Consider the following 17,642-nt stretch of genomic DNA (forward strand, 5'->3'; position numbering starts at 1 on the left):
AAAAGAAGGAAACTGAGGGTCCGGGAAAGAAGTGAGAATTTACTTTTCTTGTACATGCTTTTGCAGTATTTAATTTTTTTCTTTTCTTTTCTTTTCTTTTTTTTGGATACAGAGTCTCACTCGCCCAGGCTGGAGTGCAGTGGTGCAATCTTGGCTCACTGCAACCTCCACCTCCTGGGTTCAAGCAATTCTCCTGCCTCAGCCTCCTGAGTAGCTGGGACTACAGGTGTGCGCCACGACGCCTGGCTAATTTTTTGTATTTTTAGCAGAGATGGGGGGGGTGTCTCACCATGTTGGCCAGGCTGGCCTCGAACTCCTGACCTCAGGTGATCCACCCACCTCGGCCTCCCAAAGTGCTGGGATTACAGGCATGAGCATCATGCCCAGCCTTTAATTTTGTTAAACCATGGGCATGTGTTACTTTTAAAAAATGTATTTAAAGAATTTAAAAAATCCTGAGAGCAGAGTTGGGTTCAAGCTGTACTTTCAACTACCTGTGTGACAGTGGGTAAGTGGCTGGATGCCTCTGGACTCATTTCCCTCACCTGTAATATAATAATGTTGGTCCATATGAATCCTTGGTCTTTGGCCTCTTAGATACTCCAATTGGCCAGTTATCTTTTGAATCAAACTTTAGCTACTGAGGCATACTAAATTACTACATATAAGAAATGGAGGTGATCAGCGATTCATTATATCCACAAACAGCTACTGGGCCATGCTAGAAACTGGAAATATAGGCTGGGTGCAGTGGCTCATGCCTGTAAATCCCAGCACTTTAGGAGGCAGGCCGATGTGGGAGGACTGCTTGAGGCCAGGAGTTCCAGACAGCCTGGGCAACATAGCAAGGCACCATCTCTACAAAAAAGAAATTAAAAAATTAGCTGGGTGTAGTGGTGTGTGTCTGTAGTCTCAGCTACTCAGGAGGCTGAGGTGGGAGGATTGCTAGAGGCCAGGAGATGGAGGCTGCAGTGAGCTATGACGGTGCCACTGCACTCTAGCCTGGGCAACAGAGAAGATCCTGTCTCAAAATACATAAATAAATGACAATTTTTTAAAAAGAAGAAACTGGATATAGTCTCTGCCTTAATAGTCTAGGTGGGGAAAACAGCCACATGTGAATAAATAATATCCACCATGCATTAGGTGGTTGATTTGTTTACAAAACGCTCTTGGTCCACAGAGGAAGGCTTTACCTCTACCTGGATGGATTAAGAAAGGCTTCAGAGAGGTGATTATAACAGGGCTGGATCTTAAGGCCATGGCTGAACTTGTGAGTCAAAGTAGAGAGGGAAGGGTGTTTCCAGGCTACGAGGATCAAATATCCAAAGGAGTGGAGCCCTGAACATATCCACTATATTCCAACCCCATGCCTCTGTACAGCTTTGCCCAACCTAGGACACCTTCCTTCTTCCTTGCTCTTCACATCCCATCCTTCCTTAGAGGGCTGCAGCCCTGAAAAAACATAGCAAATGGTTTCAAGTGGCCGGCCTGAAAGGTCTCATGGGGCTACGGACAGAGAGAAGCTGTAGAGGTGAGTCAGGGTCAGGCTGGGAAGCAGCTGTTGGGCCAGGTTAAAGGGTTTGAACCCGATCCCAAGGGCGCCAGGGAGCCACTGAAGGGAGATGAGGAGCAGAGTCAATAGTCAGATTTTCTGTACAAAGTTGACTCTGGGCTGGGCATGGTGGCTCACACCTGTAATCCCAGTACTTTGGGAGGCTGAGGCAGGAGCACTGCTTGAGGCCAGGAGTTGGAGCCCAGCCTGGGCAACATTGCAAGACCAAGTCTCTACAAAAAATTAAAAAAAATAGCTGGGTGTGGTGGTGTACACCTGTAGTCTCAGCTACTCAGGAGGCTAAGGTGGAAGGATTGCTTGAGCCTGGGAGGTTGAGGCTGCAGTGAGCTGTAATCATGCCACTGTACTCCAGCCTGGGGGACAGAGTGAGACCTTGTCTCAAAAAAAAAAAAAAAAAAAAAAAAAAGAGTTGATTCTGGGGTCAGTGTGGACAATGGATTAAGATAAGAGGTCAAGACCAAAGACTCAGGGACCAGTTAAGAAGCTGATGCAGCGGAGGGTTAGCCCCTATTCACTCCCAGCCTTTATGCCCTGAGAATAGCTGATTCTATTACAGAATCAGTTGAGATGGATTCCCGTAGAGAGCAAGACAAGTTCCCTGTGTCTGCCCCAAACAACCCAAAGTCTTTTGAAACCTCTACTAGGATGGGAAAGCACCAATGCGACGAGTGAAGGTTTCTGGTGGTCTCAGCTTATACAGATCAAAGCCTTTCCAACCTGGTTTCCTCCCGGAGAAATCCATGGATCTAACGCCCTCTTCCAAACACAGAGATAGAAAGTGAGGAGAACTATTAGGAGCAGTGCTGGACACAAGGGCTGCAATCCCAGCTATTGGGAGGCTGAGGCAGGGAGAATTGCTTGAACCTGGGAGGTGGAGGTTGCAGTGAACCTAGATTGTGCCACTGTACTCCAGCCTGGGCAGCCTGGGCGACAGAGTGAGACTCCGTCTCAATTAAAAAAAAAGAAAAGAAAACATTGCAAACCAATGGGAAGGGATGTATTATTCAATAATAGTAATGGAAAAATTAACCGACTACTGTATTTAGATCTCAAGTTGGGGCCATCTCATAACATCCAAATAAAATGAATCTCATTTAATGTGTTCCTATAGTTCAGTCTGTTCTCACAGCAAGCTCCAGAGCCTGAGTTGTACCACAAAGATATTCTTACCTTGAGGCAAACTTAGTCTGACCTGGAGGCCCTGATAGCCATTGCCCCTAGGACCGGGGGAGGGATGGTCATAACTCCTTAGGGGAGGGGGCACCCATTCAACCTAAGGCAATTCTCTGGGGAAGGGGCAGCAATGAACTGTCAGCCACAAGCCCTCAAGAAACAGGCAGAGTACGGTAGCTCATGCCTATAATCCCAGTACTTTGAGAGGCCGACGCAGGAGGATCACTTGAGCCCAGCAGTTCAAGGCTTCAGTGAGCTATGATGGCACCACTTCACTCCAGCCTGGGCAACAGAGCAAGACCTCATCTCTCTCTAAAAAAAAAAAAAAAAAAAAAAAAAAACCAGCGGCAACCAGAAGATGGTTATCCCGATCTGGGCAGGGCATCCCCGCCTCTGCTACAGGGAGAGCCTATTAATATTATCATCCCCACATTACAAAAGATGAAAGCAAGGCCCGAGAAGTGAAGGAACTTACCCATGCCCACAGCTGGAAGTGATGGTATCAAGGTCTGTTGGGTGTCACTGGCTGTTGCTGGAGGACTAAGCAGCTATTGAAACAGAGGACCAGCAAGGAACTTGGAGAAAGGCAGAGCTACTGAGTGAATCTCCTTAGAAAGGGGTGGGGAAGGCCGAGGCGGGCATTTCACGAGGTCAGGAAATCGAGACCACCCTGGCCAACATGGTGAAACCCCATCTCTACCAAAAATACTAAAAATACAAAAAAATTAGCTGGGTGTGGTGGCACGCGATTGTAGTCCCAGCTACTTGGGAGGCTGAGGAAGGAGAATCACTTGAACCCGGAAGGTGGAGGTTGCAGTGAGCTGAGATCACGCCACTGCTCTCCAGCCTGGCGACAGAGCGAGACTCCGTCTCAAAAAAAAAAAAATAAAATAAAAGTGGGGGTGGGGACGTAAAGGGACAGGGCTGCAAGTTGCTTACAATTACTTTGCTAAAGCCAAGCTACAGAATGACATCTGGATTCTGTAAATTAATGTATACCATGCTTGAGGACTCATGCCGCATATTCTACGTGGTGCTGTAGAAAAAGTTCAGGTACTGCATGTCTCTTGACGATGATGATGTTCACTAAGCCTCCTACCAGCTGTGTGACTTTGGGCAAGTTTCTTCACATCTCTGTGCCTCAGTTTCCTTATCTGTAAAATGGGGATAATCATATAAATATGGTTGGTGTGAGGATTGAATGAGTTAGTATTTGTGGGGTTTTTTGGTTTTGTTTTTGAGATAGAAGGAGTCTGTCTCTGTGCCCAGGCTGGAATGCAGTGGCACCATCTTGGCTCACCGCAACCTCCGCCTTCCGGGTTCGAGCGATTCTCCTGCCTCAGTGTCCCGAGTAGCCGGGGATGCAGGCGCCCATCACCACGCCCAGCTAATTTTTGTATTTTTAGCAGAGATGGGTTTTCGCCACGTTGGCCAGGCTGGTCTCAAACTCCTGACCTCAGGTGATTCGTCCACCTCAGCCTTCCAAAGTGCTGGGATTACAGGCATTAGCCACTGTGCCCGGCCTGCAACGTTTTTTCTTTTTTTTTTTTTTTTTTCTTTTTTTTGGAGACAGTCTCGCTCTGTCACCCAGGCTGGAGTGCCGGGGCGTAATCTTGGCTCACTGGAACCTCCGCCTCCCGGATTCAAGCAATTCTCTTGCCTCAGCCTCTCGAGTAGCTGGGATTACAGGCGTGTGCCACCACGCTCGGCTAATTTTTGTATTTTTAGTAGAGATGGGGTTGCACCGTGTTAGCCGGGATGGTCTCGATCTCCTGACCTCGTGATCCGCCCACCTCGGCCTCCCAAAGTGCTGGGATTACAGGCGTGAGCCACCGCACCTGGCCTTTTTTTTTTTTTGCCTGCTCGCAATGTTTTCTTAAACTTTTATTTTTAGCTATCCTGTTGAGGTTCTTCTAGAGGAATTTTAGCCTCTAACCCAGGAGTATGATTTGATAGGCGTGGAGTTCTGGTTACTTCTTAAATGAAGAGCTTCCCTAGGATATCTGAACAATTCTCTTGGGTGGAAGCCTCAAGGATCATGAAAACGAAAACCAAATTCTATTCGGCCCCTAAAGTCCTGTTGCCTCCTGCGGTTACCATCAAAGAGCTATGGTCAAAATTCCAAGGGATAATTCAGGGTCTGATTCCACTATATATCCCCAGACCGCCTATACATAAATCTGTATTATTGGAGATTTACGCTTAATCCTATAATCTTTTAGCTAGAAGCTGTCCAGTAGACTTTTCTGGATGTCCAATAAGGTAGCCACATGTAGCTCTTGAATACTTGAAATGTGGCTAGTCCCCTAGAGGAACGGGGTTAATTTAAATTTACATAGCTACATGTAACTAACTACTCATTGGTCACTGCGGTAATTGTTGAGACCGGTTTTGCCTGTAACTTGCATATGTTTTATTGGACATCAGTTTCAATATTTCATTTGCACTGCTAAAAGTCAAAATCCTTTTGACTTTGCCAGTTACTCAGTGAGAGGACAGTTGGAGCCAGTTTCTGTTCTAGGCTTACGGTTTTAAGGACAGATAAAGGTTAGTTTTTAACCTCGAGATGAACAGACTGTTAACTTTCTACGGACTTGCCCATGGGGTTCCACAGTGAGCCTGGGCCGGGGAGGCAGGTACTGTGTCAGGGGGAAGAAAAAGGGGGCTTCTAGCTGGGCAGGTGACACACAGAGCATAGGAGGAGGTCAGTTCCTGTGGCCGAGGAAGTCCGGCCCAGGGGTCCTAGGAGCAGAGATCTCCCTTCTCTTCGATGTGGAAAGCGAGGAGCGAGCAGGACCTTGCTCAGAAACGGAGCTCCCCCAAACCCCCACCGCCCTAACTACTGGACTGGAACTAGGATGGACACGAATGTCGTTCTCACTGTGCTAACTGCACTCAACACGCGGGAAAGATGACGCGAGGGGGTTTAAATGTGTGGGTTTGCTGAATGACCCACAAAAGCTGAAGGAGCGCGGCCGGACTGTTCACACTCCTTGAGACAAAGCGGGTGGGAGACCCAGAGGTCAGGAGGGAGGTCGCCTGTGGGGTAGGACTGGCAGGTCAGGGATTCTCGGCGAGGCGGTCCCAGGAGGCGGCGCGGAGCGGCTGCGAGGCCGCAGGGCCGGGTCGCAAGATGGCCGCGGCCGGGCCAGCCTCCCGCGCGGGTCGCGCGGGCCACGCGGGCCACGCGGGCGGGTTTCAGATGTTCCGGGCCCGGGTAGGGGCTAGCAGGAAAGAAAGGGCCGGCTGCGGGGAGGGATGGCTGAGAAGAAGCGAAAATGGGCGGTTAGCACCAGGGACCTGGAGCCGAAGGAGCCGAGAACAGCGCGTGCGCCGAACCCTACAGCCTCCCGGGAAGGCGGAAGCGTGGGGAGGGCGGTGCTCGGGGCGGGAGGCCGGGCCGGGTCCGCTTGGACAGCGGAGCCGCGCGTTGGGCCTCAGCGCGCCGACGGCGGCGCGCGGGACCGCTGGGAAGTTGTGAGAGCGGCGCGCGGGGGCGCGCTTGCGCGCACGAGGGCCCGGGCCGCGAGCAGCTGCGGCCGCCCCGGTCGCCACCCTTAGCAGCGGTCGCGGTTGCTGTCGAAGCGGTGGTCCCTGCCTTAGCCGCTGGCGCCTCCCAAGAGAGCGGCCGGTGGGCCCGCGTCCTGTCAGTGGCGTCGGAGGTCGGCGCTGCGGCGGCCGCGCCCTTCTGGTGCTCGGACACCGCTGAGGAGCCGGGGCTGGGCACGGCTGGCTGACGGCTCCGGACAGCTGAGGCTGCCAGAGGAGAAGGCGGCTGCCGCGGCGTAGGCGCACGTCGGGCGGGCTCCTGGAGCCTGGAGGAGGCCGAGGGGACCATGTCCGGGAGGCGCTTCCACCTCTCCACCACCGACCGCGTCATCAAAGGTGCCTGGCGGGCCGGGCCTTCCTGTGGGACCGGCGGGAAACGGCCCTCGGCTGGGCGGCGGCTCGGGGCGGAGGGAGGCTGGGGCCGGGCTGCGCCCACCCTAAGAGGGCTCGGAGGGGTGTAGGCAGGGCCGGGCGGCAGCCTCCGAGAGCAGCCCCTGGTCCTGGCGTTTTCTGCTGCACCTGGTCAGGTGCCTGGCCGTCAGTGCCAGGTTCCCTCCCGAAGGGTTCAGGGTGCAGTAGGGACTTCTTCTCCTATCACCCCCGAAGGGCCCAGATCCCCGTCTTTTTTTCTCTTTAAGAAACGACTCGGGGGAAGCCATCAGGGGTGGTGTGAGCAGGGAGTCGACTCTTCCAAGTAAGATATTTAAGATTAGATCTTTCTTGACATCCGCCCCCCACCCTTTTTTAGGACGTATACCATGGGCCTTTTGACCCACTTTCTCTAGATCATTGCAAGTCACTGCTATTACTGAAATAAACTTAGTATGAGGAAGTCAGATAAATCCATTATATGATGTTTAAAATAAGTTTACGGAGCTCTTGACAGGGTAATGGTATTTTATTTTCCCTTTGGTTATAAAGACTTGGAGAATGATGTTTTCTGATTCATATGTGTACCTGCGTTAGATTTCTGTTGTTGTTATAAGAACAAAATGTAAGGGGCTCCTTGCTTTCTAAATCTTGTAGGGTTTTAGGTTACAGTTGTTTCTTCTAAACTAAGAAGATGGATTACACATAACCACTAATTTATGTGCTGCTTTTATTCAGCCGTAAGACTCAGGCACCACCCTTCTCTCTGAGATTAACAATCGGTTTGAAAGCGCTATCTTGTAAGAAGGGAATAGACTTAGGCCAGCTGTGTTAGTGGCCTCTGGATGCAGGGGTTAGCGTGACAGTGGGGAAAATTATGAAGATACTTTTCTTCTTTTTCATTTTGGTATTAGAATGAGAAAGGCAACTAATATTAATGACAGGAATACATTTTTAAAAGGTGAAACGCCTTATTGCATGTTCAGGGAGGGGGAAGAATTTTAGCGTATAATGTAGGTTTTCCCCCCATCTCCCCAAATCAGCTTCATAAATGTTAATTATCTATACTACATAATTATAATGGGATTTTTGAGATTTATCTGCTTAGCATTTGTATGCTATCGTTAGAGATTTAACTGAATTGTTCATCTAACTGACATTATCCCCTGAACAGCTAAATTATTGTGACCATTTAAATGTGTCTTCATATTATTAGTGTATAGCCTATAAGAAGTATATAACCCTCTCAAGATTCAGAGTGTGCTAAACATAACCTTTTTTGAGGAATCAAGGTCATTATGTACATTAATTTCTGTACTGTGCTGTTAATATGGCCGGTGCATTCTGCTGTATAAAGTTGTTAGCAGTTTCGTCCTGTACTAAAATGACTCCACAATGCTATACCAGTTCGGCGTTTTGTCTGCTTTTAGTTTCTCTCTCCAGTACCGTTTTCTGTCAAAATATGCCCTTACTGCTTTCTAATCTGCTACGTCTAAGCTGAAGTAGGCAGGGAAACCAGATAAGCCAGAACTGTGGGTCAGGTCAGAATAAATAGGATCTTAGTGAAGCTTAGTGCAGCCCTCAGGAATTTCACAGTCAAATCACCATTGCACCGTGTAATTTCCACCATAACATGCCATAAGATCAAAAGAAGACTAAAAATCTTAAATGACCCTTAAATATAGTAATAAATATTGTAAAATAAAATAAAATAAAACAGTTAAAATGCAGGGCTGGGGGCAGGCATGCTGGCTCATGCCTGTAACCCCAGCACTTTGGGAGGCCCATACAGGCAGATCACTGAGGTCAGGAGTTCGAAACCAGCCTGGCCAACATGGTGAAACTCCATCTCTACTAAACATACAAAAATTAGCTGGGCATGGTGGCGGGCACCTGTAATCCCAGCTACTTGGGAGTCTGAGGCATGAGAATTGCTTGAACCCAGGAGGCGGAGGTTGCAGTGAGCCAGAATGGTGCCACTGCATTCCAGTCTGGGCAACAGAGTGAAACTCTTTCTAAAAAAAATAAAAAATAAAGCAGGGGCTGGTTTATTGCTAGGCATGCTTATTATTAAATAAACACTGTCATCATATCTTGCAGGATGCAAATTTGTTCTTTACCAAAATTAATTACCAAATATTGTGTACTTTTAAGACGACTTTTAAATAAATGAAATAGAAATAATTTCAGGTCCTTAGAATGTATGGATTTCTCTCCTATATAAAAACTGTAGCGTAAGAGCTTGACCACAGCATTTGTGGCTTCATGGTGACTTATGTTGCTTTTTTCAAGGTTTTCCAGAGTTTGAAATAGTTGAAGAAAATGAAGTGTCACGTGTGCATAGCTAAGGTCCATTGTAATGGGTACTAAACCCTGGTCTGATGCTATCTTGTTTAGTCAGAGCTGTCTGCATTTATTCACAGCTTGAAAGCTTTTTCAGAGGTGATACCACACCCCAGTTATTTTTGTTTCTGTCATTTCCTGTTAACTTTAAAGTGTACCTAATTGTTCTGTTTGAGCAAATTTTGGAGAATAGTGGGTATGTGGGAGTGGTTTGTATTTTAGGTGTCCTTTAAATAGCAGCTTTCTTAAATTGAAGGATGTGGCTGGGTGCGGTGGCTCACACCTGTAATGCCAGCTACTTGGGAGGCTGAGGCAGGAGAATCTCTTGAACCCGGGAGGCAGAGGTTATAGTGAGCCAAGATTGTGCCACTGTAGTGTAGCCTGGGCGACAAGAGTGAAACTCAGTCTCAAGCCAAAAAAAAAAAAAAAAAAAAAACTCATCTGTAAAATAGGGTTAATAATACCTTCCCTGTCAAGCCTGGGTCATGCAAGTGACATAAAGGATGTGAAAAGGTCAAGTTAAGGTAGTACTTTGAGACATAATAGGTTGGTAATCGATTGCTTACTACAGAAGTGGTTAGTAGAAATATCATTAACATTTGAAAATATCAGAATTAGAAAGTATATGAAATTATAAGCTACAAAACTGTTCCTAGTCAGGAGAATACCTGTTCTACAGCACAGTGGATATGTGAGTGAAATCTCATCAGTAACAATGTGAAGAGATCAGCACAGTTCTGTCTGGTACTTCCCAGGCAGCAGATTTCTTCACTATCTGTTGAAGGTGTTTATTTTATGTTTAAACCTTCTTATGATTTTACTCATTCATTAAATGTTTATTGAGTGCCATCTGCAATGTACCCTAGTAGGTTGCTCATTCATTTCTTCTTTGCTTTAAAAGTAGCATTTCTGTGAGCATTTAGAGCAGTTTATGTGCACTGGGGCACCATTACTGGTATCTGAGCCAGAGAACTAGGAACCCAAATGATTAAATTGTGATATTCTTTCTGCTTTATTTTTTTTTCTAGTTTCCAAGTTCCTTTTCCTGTTTAAGGACATGTTTTTTCTTTGACAGTGGTTTTTATAAAAGTAGTTTATTTCCCTGGAATGAATCTTTTCAGAAGCAACAAGGAAATTTCAGTAGCAATTACATGACGAATACAGAGAATCCATTGTCTTATTTTGTTATTTGATGGCCAGATGGGGTTTAACAGAAAAGTCAGATTTCTTTTCAGTAAGGTGCTGATACATTTCTCCTGTTCTCTTAGAATTCAAATATATTGTGTATTCACAGAGTACTGTACCATTTTTACCACACATGGGAGGCTACTGTTTCTTTAATATCGTGGCACTGGGAATATTGTGCTTATGGCTTTCTTAAAATATTTTAATATTAGCGTGGACAAATATTGCTATTTCCACAAATATACCCTAAACCCGATTTCAGTCTCTGGTACTTATACTTCATTTCTTTCCACAGCTCTCCCCCCACTCTCCCTTTTTTATATCGATAATGAATTTACCGAGGGTTTAAAATTTTTTCTCTTAAATATAAGCCTAATCCTGCTACTTATACAATTTGAAAATCAGAAAGGGAAGAAAAGAAAGACTTCATATTCCTTCCCAGCAGAAATAACTGCTTTTAATACCTTTGTGTGTTTCCATCTGCAGGTATATTTTGAATTCAAAGGAAAATGGATCACACATATTAAAGCTTTTGTTATGCAAATATTTCATATTATTTTAACATAAATATTGTAATTTTACCTAAATATTTCCATAGTGGTTTCAGTCAGCATGGAAATGGTTTCAAAGTGCTTATATTAATATTTTGGTTCTTTATATTTTCAGTGGGGACACATTAGTCACTTGATACAATACCAACCCAGAAGAAACATTTTCAAGTATAAATTTTCAATGTGAATACGTTTAAAAGTTGATATCTCCTGGATTTGTCAACAGTATTTGTTTAATTTATGCTTCGTTTACCATTGTGATTAACAAGCTGCCAAACTTTTGAAACATTCAAAATCAGTGCTAATTGAGATTCATACATCTGAGTAGAAATCTGGAACCTCTGAAAGGGCATCTTAATTTAAACACTTTTTTTTTTTTTTTTTTTTTGAGCAAGGATAAAGTATTCTTTCTTACCTATATGTTATTGGTTGTGATCAAAGCTTTATTTATGGTCTGACATTTGATAATTAAGCTTTCTGTCTTTTATTGCATTTTACAATGGGATTAAAAATTTTTTTTGCCTTACGTAATTTTTAGTGTACCATAACTTTTACTGGAGTATATATGGGAAAATGTACAAATTATAAATGTACAGCTTAGTGAGTTTTTACAAATTTAGCACCCACATACCCATGTAACCGCCCAACTAAAATAGATAGATTACCAAAACCCCCAAAACAAGCATGAGTTCACGTTCAGTCACTGCTTTCCATCCCTAAATGGGCAATAGTGGGGAAAATATGACACTTGTAACCATTATTCTGGCTTCTAATGTCATATTTGTAAAGTAACATACTAATCACATCTTACTGTAAAGTGAAAAAAACAAGGGACTCTGAGAGAAAAATGCTAAGGACTCATTACTTAAAGTGAAGTAATTAATTAAAGACCTTTTCCTAAACAGTGTTTGATACTAGGAATTGAATATCTTTCTATTAAGGTAACTTTTGGAAAAAGCTAATTTTTAGGCCAGGAGTGGTGGCTCACGCCTATAATCCCAGCACTTTGGGAAGCCGAGGTGGGTGGATCACCTGAGGTCCGGCCAACATGGTGAAACCCAGTCCCTATTAACAATACAAAAATTAGCTAGACATGGTGGTGCACACCTGTAGTCCCAGCTACTTAGGAGGCTGAGGCAGGAGAATCGCTTGAATCTGGGAGGCAGAAGTTGCAGTGAGCTGAGATTGCACCCCTGCACTCTAGTCTGGGTGACAGAGCAAGACTCTGTCTCAAAAAAAAAAAAAAGCTGATTTTTAGACATATCTCTATTAGAGACAAAATTATTCATTTAATTCTGGGATTTGTAGTCATTTTGGAGCTTTGCTGCTACTTAATTGCTAAATGACTAATGGGAATAAAGGGATGTCTTAGAATCATTACTATCCTTTGGTGCAATCATTACTAGACTATAATGCTCCTTTATAGTTTTTTTTGGTGAGGGACAGGGTCTTGCTCTGTTGCCCAGGCTGGAGTACAGTGGCACGATCATGGCTCACTGCAGCTTCAGCTTCCTGGGCTCAGGTGATCCACCTCAGCCTCCTGAGTAGTTGGAACCACAGGCATAGCATACACCACCATGGCCAACTAATTTTTTTTTTTTTGGGACAGAGTCTCTCTCTGTCGTTCAGGCTGGAGTGCAGTGGCGTGATCTCGGCTCACTGCAAGCTCTGCCTCCCGGGTTCATGCCATTCTCCTGCCTCAGCCTCCTGAGTAGCTGGAACTACAGACACCCGCCACCATGCCCGGCTAATTTTTTTTTGTATTTTTAGTAGAGACAGGGTTTCTCGATCTCCTGACCTCATGATCTGCCCATCTCGGCCTCCCAAAGTGCTGGGATTACAGACGTGAGCCACCACACCTGGCCTAATTTTTGTATTTTTTATAGAGACAGAGTTTCGCCATGTTGTTGAGGCTGGTCTTGAACTCCTGGGCTCAAGCGGTCTTCTTGCCTTTGTCTCCCAAAGTGCTGGGATTACGGTGTGAGCCACTGCGCCCTGCCTTTTATAGTTTTAATGTTAAAATTCAGCAGCATTTTAAATTTCAAAACTGAGGCCTAAAACTTTCAACCTAACCTAAGTGGTATCTTTCTTAGTTATCTTTATATTCTATCTGGTTGTCCAGATGAATGTAGACAGAACTTTTAGTTCCCCATATTCAATTTTGTTTTGTTGGCACTTTAGATTATCCTGAAATCTTTTAGTTTCTTGAGTCTTTGTTTGTTGTTAGAAGAGGGTTTAACTTGGTAACCAGGATCTTTAAATTGGGCACAGAAAGATATACTGGATGGCTGGACAAGATAATGTATTTCTTTGATGATCGTTATTAGATTTACTAATTGCTAACAGTTCATGAAGGTTTTTTTGCAGCATCTAGACAATGTCAGCCCAAGAGACTGAAATTCTAAATGAGCAAACACTGAGAAATGTTTGAAGAATTCATTCAGTAATTACCTGTGTAACATTCTTGCTAAAAGTGTTAAATTTAAGCTGAGCCTAGTTATAGTAGACAATCAGACAAATCCAGTTTATGGGACTTTCTACAAGACAGTCATCCTGAACTCTAAAAATTTCAAAGTGATGAAAAACAAAACAGAACAAAAAGGGCAGGAAAACTGTTCTAGATGAAAGAAGCTGAAAGAGAAATGACAGTCAAGTACAGCGTCAAGCCTGGATTAAGAAAACAAAAAACCATAGAGGACATTTTGGGGATAACTGGGAAAATTTGAATATGGTGTATATATTAGACGGTATTATATCTCTCTCTCTCTCTCTCTCTTTTTTTGAGATGGAGTTTCGCTGTTGTTGCCCAGGCTGGAATGCAATAGTGTGATCTTGGCTCACCACAACCTCTGCTTCCCGGGTTCAAGCGATTCTCCTGCCTCAGCCTCCTGAGTAGCTGGGATTACAGGCATGCACCACCATGCCTGGCCAATTTTTTATTTTTAGTAGAGACGACGTTTCTCCATATTGGTCAGGCTGGTCTCGAGCTCCCGACCTCAGGTGATCTGCCCATCTCGGCCTCCCAGAGTACTGGGATTACAGGTGTGAGCCACCGTGCCTGGCCGATATCATTGTTAAATATCTTGAATGTGACGATATGGTATTATGGTTATATAGGAAAATGATCTTATTTTTAGGCAATACCTGATGAAGTATTTATGTTGAAATGTCGTGATGTTTGCAATTTGCTTTTATTTATTTTTTATTTTTTTTGAGATGGAGTCTCACCCTGTCACCCAGGCTGGAGTGCAGTGGCGCGATCTGGGCTCACTGCAAGCTCTGCCTCCCGGGTTCACACCATTCTCCTGCCTCAGTCTCCCGAGTAGCTGGGAATACAGGCGCCTGCCAGTACGCCCGGCTAATTTTTTGTATATTTAGTAGAGACGGGGTTTCACCATGTTAGCCAGGATGGTTTTGATCTCCTGACCTTGTGATCCACCCGCCTCGGCCTCCCAAAGTGCTGGGATTATAGGCATGAGCCACTGGCGCCCGGCCTGCAATTTGCTTTTAAATTGTTCAAAAAAAATCATTTGTAAAGAAAACAAAAGTGGCTAAACATTTACTATGGTGAATCTAGGTAAGAGCATATGGGTGTTCATTTTATGATTCTTTCACTTTTTAAATAGATTTCAGTTTTTCAAAATGTAAAGTTGGGGACAGCCAGGCATGGTGGCCCTCGCCTGTAGTTCCAGCTGCTTGGGAGGCTGAAGCGGGAGGATTGCTTGAGACGAGGAGTTCCAAGGCTTCGGTGAACTATGATTGCACCACTGTGTTCCATCTTGGGTGACACAGCGAGCACCCATCTCTATTTGAAAAAGAAAAAAGGGAGAAAACAAGTACAATTAAGAAATGGCTTGGCTGGGCGCAGTGGCTCATGCCTGTAATCCTAGTACTTTGGGAGGCCAAGGCGGCTGGGTCACTTGAGCTCAGAAATTCGAGACTAGCCTGGCAACATGGTGAAACCCCGTGTCTACAAAAAATACAAAAAATTAGCCAGGTGTGGTGGCCTGCACCTGTGGACCCAGCTACTCAGGAGGCTGAGGTGGGAGGATCACCTGAGCCAGGAGGTGGAGGTTGCAGTGGGCCAAGATAGTGCCACACTCCAGCCTGGGTGACTGAGACCCCATCTAAAAAAAAAAAAAAAAAAAGAAATGCCTCAAAACAGCTACAGCAAGGTTTAGGAAAGGCTGTCATCATATTTGAGGATTCAGTAGTGTCTTAATGGGGGAAAGCTGAAAAGAAGAAAATGAGCCTTAAAGAATATTATAGCGGATGTGAAGTGGAGGCAACTTGTTTAGCAGAAAAAGTAGTTGTTCCAGCTACATGATGGGCATTAGAAAAACATACAGAAGTCAGTATGGAGAAAGAAAAGGTACTTAATTAACTAAGTAGAGAGAAGATGGGCAAACTAGACGGGCCAGAGAACTGAAAGACGTAAAATGAAGAAAAAGAAGAGGGATAGTTGAAAACTGCTGTAGCAGTTGACATCAATTTCATTAAGGGGACGGCAAGACAATTTTGATGACTGGTTTTTTTTCTTTTTTTTTTGAGACAGAGTCTCACTGTCGCCTGGGCTGGAATGCAGTGGCACAATCTCGGCTCACAGCAACCTCTGTTTCCTGGGTTCAAGCAGTTATCCTGCCTCAGCCTCCTGAGTAGCTGGGATTACAGGTGCGCGCGACCACACCCAGCTAATTTTTTTTTTGTATTTTTAGTAGAGACGGGGTTTCACCATGTTGGCCAGGCTGGCCTCCAACTCCTGACCTTGTGATCTGCCTGCCTTGGCCTCCCAAAGTGCTGGGATTACAGGCGTGAGCCACCACGCCCGGCTGTGATAACCATGTTTTAAAAACCCAAAACAAATAGGCTTATAAACCTATTCTGAAATCATAGAAAATCCAAATATTACCCAGATAGATGATGTGGAAAGTGGAATGGCCATGTTTTTTATTTTATTGAAGAGATTGCAATGAAAAAAAGGGTGGTAGTGGGATAAAATAAATATTAACACTAATGAGTAGAGGAGAAAAAAAGGATTTTCTAAGTGTATTTTTCATCCCTGTTAATTGCACCACTCACCCATTTAGTCACTGGTTCAGATGACCAGCCTGGGAATCAGGCCAGACTCTTCTCCATTTTAGTGCATGTCCAGTCCCACCAGACTGAATGCTGTGAACCTTTGGTTTGTACATATCCTCTACTTCATCCTATTCTCACACCTTTTGCTTGTGCCATTGCAGGAGCCTCTTGCTGGGACTCTGTAGTTTGTCCACCTGTCATCGTGATCTGTGAACAATGTCAAGGGTCATTCTTGTGCTCAAAATCCTTCATGAGCACTTCCTGCCTGTGGGATAAACTCTAACTTTGTTGATGGGCAGTACCCTGCATGCTAAACCTCTCTAGGCTTGTCTTCCATTTCTTCCTCCTCATTTCACAATCCTCATCCCCAACTTACTTTATTTTATGTATGTATGTATGTATGTATGTATGTATTTATTTATTTATTTATTTATTGAGACGAAGTCTCGCTGTGTCACCCAGGCTAGAGTGCAGTGGCGCCACCTCGGTTCACTGAAAGCTCCGCCTCCGGGTTCACACCATTCTCCTGCCTCAGCCTCCTGAGTAGCTGGGACTACTGCCACCTGCCACCTGCCACCACGCCCGGCTAATTTTTTTTTTTTTTAAATAGAGATGGGGTTTCACTGTGTTAGCCAGGATGGTCTTGATTTCCTGAGCTCATGATCTGCCCACCATGGCCTCCCAAAGTGCTGGGATTACAGGCGTGAGCTACCACACCCGGCCCATTTATTTATTTTTGAGACAGAGTCTCACTCTGTCGCCCAGGCTGGAGTGCAGTGGCGCCATCTTGGCTCACTGCAACCTCAACCTCCTGGATTCAAGTGATTCTCCTTCCCCAGCCTCCTAGGTAGCTGGGATTACAGGTGCATGCCACCACGCCCAGCTAGTTTTTGTATTTTTAGTAGAGATGGGGTTTCACCATGTTGGCCAGGCTGGTCTCAAACTCCTGACCTCAGGTGATCTGCCCTCCTTGTCCTCCCAAAGTGCTGGGATTACAGGCATGAGCCACTGTGTCCGACCCCCAGCCTACTTTAATGCTACAGGTTGAGTGTTCCTAATCCAAAATCTGAAATTCTCCAAAATCTGAAGCTTTTTGAGTGCCAGATGACACCACAAGTGGACACTTTCTTTCCTGGCCTCATGTGATGGGTTGTAATCAAAACCTGGGGACATAACCCAAAGTTTTTTCAGTGTCCCCAAGGGAAAAAGACCCTCCCAGCCCCCTTCGGTTGTGATATATCTTTTCCATGCACAGCATGATGGTGATGTCCAGGCAACCACAGATTGACCACGTAGGTGGCTGGGGTAGTGACACATTTGCTTTCTAATTCAGTGTACACAAATTTCTTTTGTGCACAAAATTATTAAAAATATAAAATTACCTTCACATTCTGTGTATAAGGTGTACATGAAACATAAATGAATTTTGTGTTTGGACTTGGGTTCCATTCCCAACACGTCTCATTATGTATATGCAAATATTCGCAAATCTGAAACAATCTGAAATCTGAAATGCTTCTGGTCCTAAGCACTTTGAATAAGAAGTCATACTTGTCGTCCCTAGAATGTTTTATATCTGTGAATAGGCTCTTTGCTTCTGTGCGTAACAGTTTTTTTTTAACATTTTTGGAGATAAGGTCTCACTCTGTTGTCTAGGCTGGAGTGCAGTAATGCGATCAATGCTCACTGCGGCCTCAAACAAACTCCTGGCCTCAATTGATCGTCCTGCCTCATCCCTCCAAGTAGCTGGGACTACAGGCGTGTGCTGCTATGTCTGGCTAAATGTTTTATTTTTATTACTTTTTTGTAGTGACAGG

The 17,642-nt window shown here is 44.9% G+C and overlaps 1 protein-coding gene across 2 annotated transcripts in view; it reads left to right on the plus strand.

Annotated features, from left to right (window-relative positions):
- The first annotated feature begins 6,143 nt into the window (after positions 1–6,143).
- Positions 6,144–17,642, plus strand: part of PPP3CC (protein phosphatase 3 catalytic subunit gamma) — a 108,304-nt gene continuing 96,805 nt past the window's right edge. For both annotated transcript variants that reach the window (XM_030816952.1, XM_030816953.1), the window contains exon 1: positions 6,144–6,634. In XM_030816952.1, the coding sequence (XP_030672812.1) occupies positions 6,586–6,634 (49 nt within the window). In that variant the 5' untranslated portion in view covers positions 6,144–6,585. The remainder of the gene's footprint in view (positions 6,635–17,642) is intronic.

Source organism: Nomascus leucogenys, chromosome 8 (genome assembly GCF_006542625.1).
Source record: "Nomascus leucogenys isolate Asia chromosome 8, Asia_NLE_v1, whole genome shotgun sequence".
NCBI classification, from domain to species: Eukaryota; Metazoa; Chordata; class Mammalia; order Primates; family Hylobatidae; genus Nomascus; species Nomascus leucogenys.